Source organism: Rutidosis leptorrhynchoides, chromosome 10, assembly GCF_046630445.1.
Source record: "Rutidosis leptorrhynchoides isolate AG116_Rl617_1_P2 chromosome 10, CSIRO_AGI_Rlap_v1, whole genome shotgun sequence".
Taxonomy (NCBI): domain Eukaryota; kingdom Viridiplantae; phylum Streptophyta; class Magnoliopsida; order Asterales; family Asteraceae; genus Rutidosis; species Rutidosis leptorrhynchoides.
The window spans coordinates 334,173,940-334,185,437 of NC_092342.1; the positions used below are offsets into that span (position 1 = coordinate 334,173,940).

General features: G+C 33.5%; 1 protein-coding gene across 1 annotated transcript; it reads right to left on the reverse strand.

The window, feature by feature from the left end:
- Window positions 1-8,353: 8,353 nt before the first annotated feature.
- LOC139871369 (protein FAR1-RELATED SEQUENCE 5-like) lies at window positions 8,354-9,393 on the reverse strand. Its single transcript, XM_071859087.1, has 3 exons — window positions 9,125-9,393; window positions 8,774-9,032; window positions 8,354-8,656 (listed from the first exon to the last, which is right to left on the reverse strand). The coding sequence occupies exons 1-3, from the start codon at window positions 9,391-9,393 to the stop codon at window positions 8,354-8,356; spliced, it is 831 nt and encodes a 276-aa protein (XP_071715188.1).
- Window positions 9,394-11,498: the final 2,105 nt, after the last annotated feature.

Here is an 11,498-nt window from a genome sequence, read left to right on the forward strand (position 1 = left end):
AATGGAGCGGCTTTACTACTTGCATGATAACTTGTTGTTGTAAGAAAGCTTAGCCAACGACAAGTATCTATCCCTACTATTACCAAAATCAATTACGCACGCCCTCAACATGCCTTCTAACCTTTGGATGGTCCTTTAATTCTGACCGTCCGACTGTGGATGATAAGCGGTGCTCATATCCAATTTAGTTCCCAAAGCATCTTGTAAAGACTGCCAAGACCTTGCTGTAAATCGACTGTCTTGATCCGAAATAATAGATACGGGAACACCATGCCTCAAAACAATTTCCTTCAATTATAAACGGGTAAGCTTCTCCCTCGAATCAGTTTCCTTAATCGGCAAGAAATGAGTTGACTTAGTGAGTCGGTAACAATCACCCAAATGGTATCATAACCACCCACAACTCCCGGTAACTTCGTAATAAAGTCCATCTTAATACCTTCCCACTTCCACTCGGGAATTTCAGGTTGCACCAAAAGTCCAGACGGTTTCTGATGTTCAGCTTTAACCTTAGCACAAGTCAAACAGTTAGCCACATACGTAGCTATATCAGCTTTCAAATTAGGCCACTAATGCAGCTCCTTAAGATCATGATACATCTTTCCTGAACCAGGATGAATAGAGTACCTAGACTTATGAGCCTCATCTAAAACAAGTTTTCGTAGATCACCAAACTTCGGAACCCAAAGGCATCCCGCAAAATACCGAGTACCATCGGTTTGTACCTCTAACTGTTTACTCAAGCCTCGGACCTTCCCGTTACAAAATTTTCCTCCTTCAAGGCTTCTTATTGAGCTGCAAGAATCTGCCTTGCGAGGTTTGTTCGAATGGTCATATTCAAGGCTCTAAACCTACGAGGTTTAACTCTCTCTTTTCGACTTAAAGCATCGGCCACAACATTGGCCCTTCCCGCATGATAAAGGAGCTCACAATAATAATCGTTCAATAACTCAATCCATCTTCGTTGTCTCAAATTTAGCTGTTTTTGATCAAGAATATGTTGAAGACTTTTGTGATCAGTGTACACTGCACATTTGACCCCATATAAGTAATGTCTCCAATTCTTGAGTAGGAATATAACAACTCCCAATTCTAAATCATGGGTTGTATAATTCTGCTCGTGGATCTTCTACTAACATGACGCATATGCAATAACCTTCTTTCATTGCATCAAAACACATCCAAAGCCTTGACGCGAAGTATTACAATAGATAACAAAATCATCATTACTCTCAGGTAGTGATAATATCGGTGCAGAAGTTAACTTCTTCTTCAGAGTTTGGAAAGCAGACTCTTGTTCACTCTTCCATTCGTACTTCTTCCCCTTATGCGTTAAAGCAGTCAGAGGTTTCGCTACTCGTGAAAAATCTTGAATGAACCTTCTATAATAGCCTGCTAATCCTAGAAACTGGCGAATCTGAGTAGGATTTTTCGGAACTTCCCACTTTTCAATCGCCTCAAACTTAGCTGAATCAACTTGTATTCCCTATTTACTAACAATATGTCCGAGGAAATTGAACTTCTCTTAACCAGAAAGCACACTTAGAGAACTTAGCGTACAACTCTTCATTCCTCAACAGATCAAGCACTAACTTCAAATGTTCTTCGCCCTTCATCACTCTTAGAATAAATAAGGATGTGGTCGATGAAAACAGTAACGAATTTGTCCAGATAGGGTCTACACACACGGTTCATGAGGTCCATGAACACAACAGGTGCATTTGTCAATCTGAACGGCATAACAAGAAATTCAAAGTGACTATAACGGGTACAGAAAGCGGTTTTCAGAATATCAGTTTCTTTAGCGCGTAATTGGTGATAACCGGAACGAAGATCAATCTTATAATAAACGGACGAACCTTGAAGTTGATCGAACAGATCATCAATTCTCGGAAGAGGGTAACGGTTTTTAACAGTAAGCTCGTTCAATTCACGATAATCAATACACAAACGAAATGAACCATCTTTCTTCTCAACGAACGAAACGGGAGCTCCCCAAGGGGACGAACTGGGACGGATGAAATAAAGTTGCAATAATGAAGGAAGAAATAAATATGGAGTAGTCACATCGGTGGCATAGATATTTAAGGCAATTCTCTCAAAGGAGTTAACGAGGATCATGGACTCCAAAGTAAATTTTCATTATATTTCCGAAAGGAAGACGTATGAAAGGTGTGATAATTCAACGAGAGTGAACTTCCTTGTACAATGAGCGAGGAAGTCTAGGATTCATCCATATTCTTAAATTTATGTGCGGATGAAAAGAACGCGAATCATGGGTTATAAAGAATGGCCGACTCCAGGTGAGATGAATCTCCAAAAATAATTTCGTGCACCCTAAAGTATCGAATCCTAGGATTGATGTTTACGAGGGTGTTGCGGTTGACAGCGAAAATTGAGAGTAGAAACTCCTCAAACGGTCTAGAGTAATATATATCCATGATACCCGTCATAACAACAGTTGGGGTAGAAACCCACTTAGCGCCTTTTCTACAATAGGGTGACCATCGAGTGTACCCCAGAAACTTGATTTATCGGTCTGCGTTTCGGCCATGTCCAACCATAAGAGGGAAAATTCTATGGGCGCAAAGACTTTCCAACAAATTTTATAAAACCGACATCCAAACTGGTGTAAGAATTTCTATCAATGAACATAATGGTAAATTTTCATCCTTAAACGGAGGATGAGAAGAAATGTGATCCAAACACTCTGTAGAGCAATGCGAAAATTCTAATGTAATCAATCAGAGAAGTTTTGAAAAAGCTTTAAACGTCTAATGTAACCCCATAAATGGAACGGAGCTCTTAGTAAATTTAGAAGTATGTACAACGTGTACCATTTTACATAAATCAATTTGAGTTAACTAGACAACTCAATAAGAGTGGTTTTAAAATAATTTTGAAGGTATAAATTAGTGTATACTAGCCAAAATAGGTAAGGGTAAATTTGTCCATTTGAATTCATACGTACATATATGATTTTATAAATAGTATACATGACAAAGTATTTCATTACTTCTATTCGCCCATAAATCTCGTGAGAACCGCCCAATTACACAAATGTGTAAAATTTTTAATGAAAAGCAGGGTATCCGCATCACAGAGGTTACGAGTTGAAGTAAGATCGTTAAAGCTCGGGTGATGGACTTGAATCGTCTTGCGACATCTCTTCAATAAATACTACGAGGTCATGAAAACCAATGAGTTAAATAATGTCTTGACTTTTATCAGAACACAAGTCCTTGGGTCAAAACTAATCACGTGCGAAGCTGTCACTAACAAGCGAGTTATAAATGATAAAACATGGGGTAGGTAGTTCGGTTAAGATGAGTCTCTCGCATATCAACAAATAAGATAATGAGTATCTTCCTTACTCATGTAATAACGTTAGAATTTCCGAATGAGTGGTGTACAAATTTTCTTTGACTCGCTTTCTATTCCTCATGTCACAATATTGGGACTTTTTATGAATTAAAGTAATATAATCACGTTGGCCTGACGCCATTATATTTCACTAACTCATAGTTCCATTCCAATATCACTACATAAGGTCAGGACACGTGGTCAACCTCGAATTTCAACACAATTTCCCTAAAACAATTTCTTAACAATGTGCTAAGGATAGCACAAGAGACAAAGACATCGAAAGTAATGAATAGGAGTAACGATGACATAAAAATGTCTTCGAAGTACCAAGAATCTCTAGAAGTAAGAATGACGTTTTCCGTTTCAACAACCAAAGCACATAGGCACAACGGCACAAATGCACGTAATATAACAAAAATGTTATATACCTAAACATAATAGCTGACATTGAAATGCCGAGCATTTAGAAGTCAAGAATGACATCTCGCGTAATATAACTCAAACGTTATATACATAACCATAATAGATGACATAGAAATGTCGAGAATTCTAGAACACGTGATGTAACTTAAACGTTATATCAATAAACACTAATTATGACATAGAAATGTCGAGAATTCCAGAAGTCAAGAATGACACCCCCTCGGTTTCACTAACCGAGGTGTTCCTTTAAAAGATGAACTCGCATGAGTCGGAGAATACGTTTAAATCGGAATGGGAGTTCCTCCCGGATTCAGAACATAATAGAAATGTATGTATGATAACAATATACATACCAACACGACACAAATAATCACATATAATAATATATAATAGGCCGGGCTGTAGACTAGACTCACTAATGCACCCTATTGACCCGGGTAACGACATCAATGCAGCCTAATTCCCTACAACCAGAGCTCTGATACCAACTGTGACGACTCCGTCAAAACACTTAACGGCTCCGTCACTTGGTCCCACAGCTTGATCGAAACTCTATATGAATTTAATAAAACAACCTTGCATTCTTTATTTAAAAATAATTTCCTATAAAGGAAATCTACTAAAATGTATAAGTTTAGAAAAACTATACAATAATACTTTAACCAAAAGTTGACCAAAATAAAGTCAACAAACAACCACTTTTTAATGTAACAAAATAGAATGCAAGTTAATGTTTAACAAAAGCTGCCATCATAAATATGCAGACTCTCTAAGCACAGCGGAAGCAGTCAATCATAAACCTGAGAATAAAACATGCGAGTAACTGTCAACAAAAATGTTGAGTGAATTATAGGTTTAATATTGCAAACAATATTAATTTAAACAATAAAAATTTATGTTTGAAAACATAAAACTCCTTTTAAACCACCAAATTATATGCTAGAAAACATATAATAAAACATTATTCCATTTTCCGTGAGCCACCTGGTAACCACTTAACCATTGATTTACCCTTGCCAAACACAATAAATAATATACACCGAACAAGTGTATCTACAACAAAATACGAAGTACTAAACATTCCGATTATAAATTGCTAGCGCGACTAGCTCGAAATGGGGTTGTCAAACCCGATAGATCTATCCATAGGATTCGCGTTCACCAGTAGAAACCAGTGATTACAATTACCAGATTAGGGAATATTTTTGTTCGACTCACAATGAATAATTTAAACCAACTTCCACTTGTGTCCAAAATATAAAATAAATTGCATGTATTCTCATCCCAAAAGATTTAAAATAGAAAAATGGGACTATAACTCACCTTAATAGCAAACGAAGTAACCACACAATTATGCGAACAGCAAATGAAGTAAAGTGATCATGAATGATCACAACGCCGACCTATAAATAAAGCAGGTCGATATAAATAACTAACTTAGGTCAAGTCTTAGTATGATAGCTATTGTACATGTTGCAAGTAGACATAGAACAATACTCAACATGCATCGGTTTGATCGGAACAGCGTACGGACACACACTTTCTATTTTTAGAAAGTTTCTATTTTTAGCAGGTTTCCATTTTTGGAAAGTTTCTATTTTAGGAAAGTTTCTATTTTTGGAAAGTTTCTATTTTAGGAAAGTTTCTATTTTAGGAAAGTTTCCAAATTTAGAAAGTTCTATTTTTAGAAAGTTTTAAGTTAGGAAAGTTTCCTTATTTAGAAAGTCAACAGAAGTCAACTGAAAGTCAAAGTCAACTGAAAGTCAACTCAAAAGTCAACCTTGGTCAAACATAGTCAACATTAATTTTAAAAGTGTAAGTTATAATAATAACATAAGTTATAATGTTTATTAAAGTTAAATATGAACAATTATGTCATAACATAAGTTTAATTAAATTAAAATGATTTATTAAAGTTAACATAAGTTTAAATGATATAATTAATATAACATAAGTATTTAATTAATTAATTAAATATTAATCATAATATAAGTATTATTAATTAATAATAAATTTTAAAACATATCATAAGTATTATTAATTAATAATGAATTATTAATCATTTCATAAGTTTCTAATTAAAATTATTAAATCATAAGTATTTAATAATTAGATCATAATTAAATAATAATTAAGTCTTATAATAATTTTATAATAATTAAATAATTATTTAATCTTTATTATAAGTCTTAAAATAATATTCTCATAAAATAAATTTAATACCTATCATAAGTATTTTTCATTAATAATAAAAGTATTATTAATCATAAGTTTAATTAAAACGTTAATTAAATCATAAGTAATAATTTAATGATATAATAAATATATATCATAAGTCTTAAATGATAATAATTACTTCTTATATCATAAGTAATTAATCAATAATTAAAATCATTATTTTTATCATAAGTTTCAATATTTAACCATAAGTTTTAATTCAAAAGTTCATCGGGTCATAACTTGAGCCCCGGGAATCAGTTTTCGGCGAGCCTTATATATATCTTCGCCTAACCAACCCACCCGACACATTAGTGTGCTCAAGAACATCCCAAGAACAGTCACCAAGCCGTGACTTACAGCTCTAAATCAGTTTGTACCATTAATCCGCTCAAAAACGTATTTTAGTCATAACGGGTGATCCGTGGCTCGGATTTCGATGACCCGAACATGAAAGTTCATCCCATCATCAATCCTAACACACTAGTACACCCTAAAGACTCCAAAAATGGTCACAAAGTCGGACCATAACTGAACCAATTCGTTTTCACCATTTAATCTTTACAAAACACCATTTTAATCATATCTTAAGCTCCGGGAATCGAAACGACATGAATCCGGAGTCTAAAATTAATGTCTTGATGAGAGGAACTCATATAAACACTTTAATTTCACTTTTATATCAGTTACATAACCAGAAAAGAACGAATAAGCTTCTGTCCCAAATTAATCAAACCGAAAACATGTATTAACGAGCATTTCTACGCATACTATCAACCATACAATAACATACAATTATCATACTATCAATATAACATATAAAATCAGTAAAATATAAGAAAAATCAAAAAGCTAGGGTTAGGGTTTATACCCTAATCAAAAATTGAGAAGAATGAGATTAAAGATCGCGAGACGGTGAATCCGATTATGTAGATGATCTTGATTGATGAAGAACACTTGTATGCTAGATGATGGTGGACGAATTTTATGATGATGATGCTAAGAAAATCGGCCAAAATGATGTAAGAGAAAGAAGGGAGAAAAGAAAAATAAAAAAGCTAGGTTAAATGGAGCATTTTGGTGGTTTTGATCAAATAAATCACTAATTACCAAGAATGGCAAAAACAACCCCTCCCTCCTTGATATTTTCGGCCAAAAACAAAAGGGTGGGCCCCATTTGTGGGCCATCTTGCTAAAAGATTAATTCCTTATGGCCCGAAAGCCCGAACGAATCCCGAAACGCAAAAACGCACGTACGCGATTAAAAATCCGGAAAGATAACAAACGCGCGACGAAAAATAAATATAAATACACTATATAATAATCATATGACATAAAAATATCATATTTAAAATAAATTGGATTTAAAAATCCCAAAATCTTGACCGTTGGTTTGAAAACCGAAAAGATTCGCCGGACAGAAATCCGCGACACGTAGAAACGTATAACTTGAAATATGAATACAAATACTCATATAACACATAATAATTAATATATTATTACAAAAATAATAATATAGGTCATAGAAATGACGTGGCACGAATAACAGTTAACGATCGTTAAATAGTTAACGGTAAAAGATAACGGAAAAAGTAGGGTCGTTACAATATCCCTTCTCCAACGCCTCATTATGTATTTTTCAGGGATTTCATCTATATTATCGTTCTTCAATACCCAAAAACAATGTCTACAAAGAAGACCAAATCTTAGATAGTGTCTACATGTACATATTATTGATCCATCTTGGCGGTTATGAAGTACCTTCATAATAAAAAAAGTATGAAACTGATGTATAAGCCAATTACAAGTGATAAGTACCTATTTAAATATGACAACTGATGTATAAGTCAATCACAAGTGATAAGTACCTATTTAAACTATTTTAACAAGTGAGATTCAAACTATTGCACAAATGTTATTCCATACATGAAAAAATATGTAAATTAGTTTACCTTGTATTTGAAGAACTCTTTTTCTTCATTCGAGCCTTCCCTTTTATCCTCCATACTTGAGCCTTCATCTTTTTTCCCTTCATTCGAACCTTCATTCGAACCTTCATTTTTCTTCCCTTCATTCGAGCATTCCTTTCTCTTTTCCAATTTCTCTTTAACAACAAATATTTCCGTGTATTCCTCTTTGTCCATTTTATCCAACGAACATTTATACAAAGCTGCAAAAATCTCTTGTTGAATAATCAGAAAAATTGTATTCGTGTATACCTTCGATGCATGTTTTTCAATTCTTAGCAACGTTAATAATTTTGGGTTTTTCTTGATTGTCTGTACATCCAAAGATTCTTGTTTTGACCTCTGTTTTAACATGACAGATTCAAAGCCGTCCATAAAAGTCAACAGATTTGATGCAGATCTTGTAAAGTGTGAAAAAAAGCATTTTCACTCTCTGATCTTGAAGTAGTTCGCATCAAACTAAACATTTCAGTCTCGATGAAATATGCTGGTATCCAACTTGATCTAATATCAAACATATATTTGAACCAACTGTCATTCTTCAATGAAAAATCGTCCATCAACTTTTCCCATTTTTCTTCAAAAACAGTTGGTTCTATGTACATATTCCACACAATTTTATCAAATCTCTTCTTGAAGTCTTTTTCTTGTTTGTCTTCAATATTAGGATTTGCTTCTTGAATCTGTAATCACATTTGATTGGTTAATAATTCATATTAAGAAAATTATGTATATGTATCATTAACCATTTCAATCGCATGTGATTAGTTACATGTAGTCTTCAATAACAAAACTCATACCTTTGATGGCACCTTCCTCATAATGTGCCACATGCATAGTCTATGCTTTGCCGTCTTAAAGACCTCTTTTATGGCTATCGCCATTGATTTATCCCGATCTGTCACAATCATGTTTGGCTCTTTCCCGAATGTCTTCATGAAGCAATTAAGTAGCCATTTGTAACTCTCGGCTGTTTCATCCCTGATCATTGCCGCAGCAACAGTGACACACCTACGGTGGTTATCTATTCCAGTAAATGGTACAAACTTGAGGTTGTACCTGTTAATAAAAAGACAATGTTAGAAACTCAGATAAGCCAAACAACCTGTCAATCACATGTGATTAGAAGCTGTAAAAACCAGGTATCATACCTGTTAGTTCTATATGTTGCATCAAATGAGATAACATCACTAAACTCCTTGTAGTTGCACTTTGCAACTTCATCCGCCCAGAAAATGGAATGTAATTGACTTTTTTCAAGCTTGTACTCAAATGAAAAACCAGGAACATATTTTTTCCTTTCTTCCATTTTGTTAACGAGCATTTGAGAATCAGTTGCATTGATAAACACATTCAAATCTCGTTTCCAGTTTCTGAAGTCAATTACAGTTCCATGAACATTTTTTTCAGACCCTTTCATATTGCTGTAAACTTCTTATGCCTTTGTTGGACCAATATTTGATACCGTTGAATGGTATACAAACAACTTCTCTGCATACCTCATTTGTCTTTCCTTTTTACTTAAATGTCTGTATTCTATCGGTAGCAACTCATGATTATGTTGTTCTTCAAAGTCAGCAAGAACGAAAGTATCTGTTCCATACACCCGGTTAAATCTAACTTTAGCCCTACATCCTGTGCATTCCATGTTGCTTTTCCGAATTGGATTTTTAGTTTCTTGTAATGTGTCAAAGTAGACTTCCTTTGGTGTGCCAGCCTTGTTGCATAAGTAAGATTTTTGTTTCACTAATCCAGATTTTGCAGTTTTTTGTCCAGCCTTTCTTATGTCAAAACATGCATGATATGCATATAACCTATACATCTCTTCACATTGATCAAGTGTTCCATAATTATGACCAATGACTGGTAAGAAAAGTTTGTCAACAATTGGTGCATAATACAATGATCCACCCGGTGTTTCATTTTTACGTGTTGCAGTTGCTTTTGGTGAATTATAATCTGTGAAAAACAAATTACAATGTTAATTGAATGTTTAACTGAAATAAGAGACAATATACATATCACATAATATATTATCATATAACGCAATCACATGTGATTCAATAAGTAAAAATTTACAACAATTCTATTTTCAACTTCATCTTCATTGTATTCATCAGTAATCACTTTAAATCCAAGTAATGTATTATCATAAAATAATCACATGTGATTTTTACAAGAAATTACATGTGATTTTACACCAGACATTACTTAAAGTCACAAAAACACTAATTCATTAGAAGCTAATCACATGTGATTGAATGAGTAAAAATTTACAACAATTCGATTTTTATCTTCATCTTCATTGTATTCATCAGGAACCACTTTTAAATCCCAGTAATGTATTATCATAAAACAATCACATGTGATTTTACAATATATTACATGTGATTTTACACAAGACATTACTTAAAGTCACAAAAACACTAATTCATTAAAAGCTAATCACATGTGATTGAAGACGAAATGATATACATACCATCATCATTCTGGATTTCGTTGATGTCTTCATCACTGATATCGTATTCCCTCTCTGGTTCCATTGCTTAAATTGAAGGTGTATATGAATTGATTGATCAATGAATTCGTATGTTAAGCAATTCGGAGTGAACGAGTGATTATCAATCTAAGTTAACGACGTTAGGTAATCGTATAATCAAGCAATCCGACTGAATTAATCAGAGTTAATGACGGAATCGAACTGACTGTTCGCTGGATAATCGTCAATCGCCATCACCAGGATCGTTTAGGGTTTTTGAAGGTTTTCGTTCGAGAGTGATTTGTTTCGTAGTAGGATTTCTATTTTTTGTAAAATGACCATAATACCCTCGCTGTATTAATTGGTGCTTTAATCTGGATCATTGATTAAAAGTGATCCAAAGGCTGAGAACCGCCCCTTGGATTTCAACCTTTTTAATGGTTTCTTTGGAATACAACTCTATCGAAAATATATATATATATATATATATATATATATATATATATATATATATATATATATATATATATATATATATATATATATATATATATATATATATATATATATATATATATAGGGTGAGGATCCAGAGAGAACCAGAGGTGGTAGAGAACCTAGAGAACCAACAGCTCGACCTTCATCTATGTGCAACTCGACCTTCAATCTGCGTGCAGATTGAGTCAATCTGCGTGCAGCTCTGTGACGACTCAGAAATTTCCGATCAAATTTAAACTTGATCCTTATATGTTTCTGACATGATAAGCAAAGTCCGTTATGGTGCGTCTCACAAATTTTGAACTGTTTTCATACATGCAATTACCCTTCGACCAGTCTCAACGATTCACGAACAATAATTTGTAAATATGATATAATTAATAAACTGTAACATTAATGTATTAAATGTATTTACAAGTTGAAAATATATTTGTATAATATTATTATTAACTTTATTATTATTAATATCAATATCAGAATTATTAATATCATTAATCTAATACAAAAATAGAATACATGTAACTTGATATATCTTTCATATCACTTAT

What these genes read in the sequence shown, in the direction of transcription:
- LOC139871369 (XM_071859087.1), bottom strand. Translation starts at nt 9,393, where the DNA reads ATGAAAGGGTCTGAAAAAAATGTTCATGGAACTGTAATTGACTTCAGA. An exon ending in GCAACATATAGAACTAACAG is followed by an intron (nt 9,033 to 9,124) that starts GTATGATACCTG and finishes TTTTATTAACAG; the next exon opens with GTACAACCTCAAGTTTGTAC. An exon ending in TGAGGAAGGTGCCATCAAAG is followed by an intron (nt 8,657 to 8,773) that starts GTATGAGTTTTG and finishes ATGTGATTACAG; the next exon opens with ATTCAAGAAGCAAATCCTAA.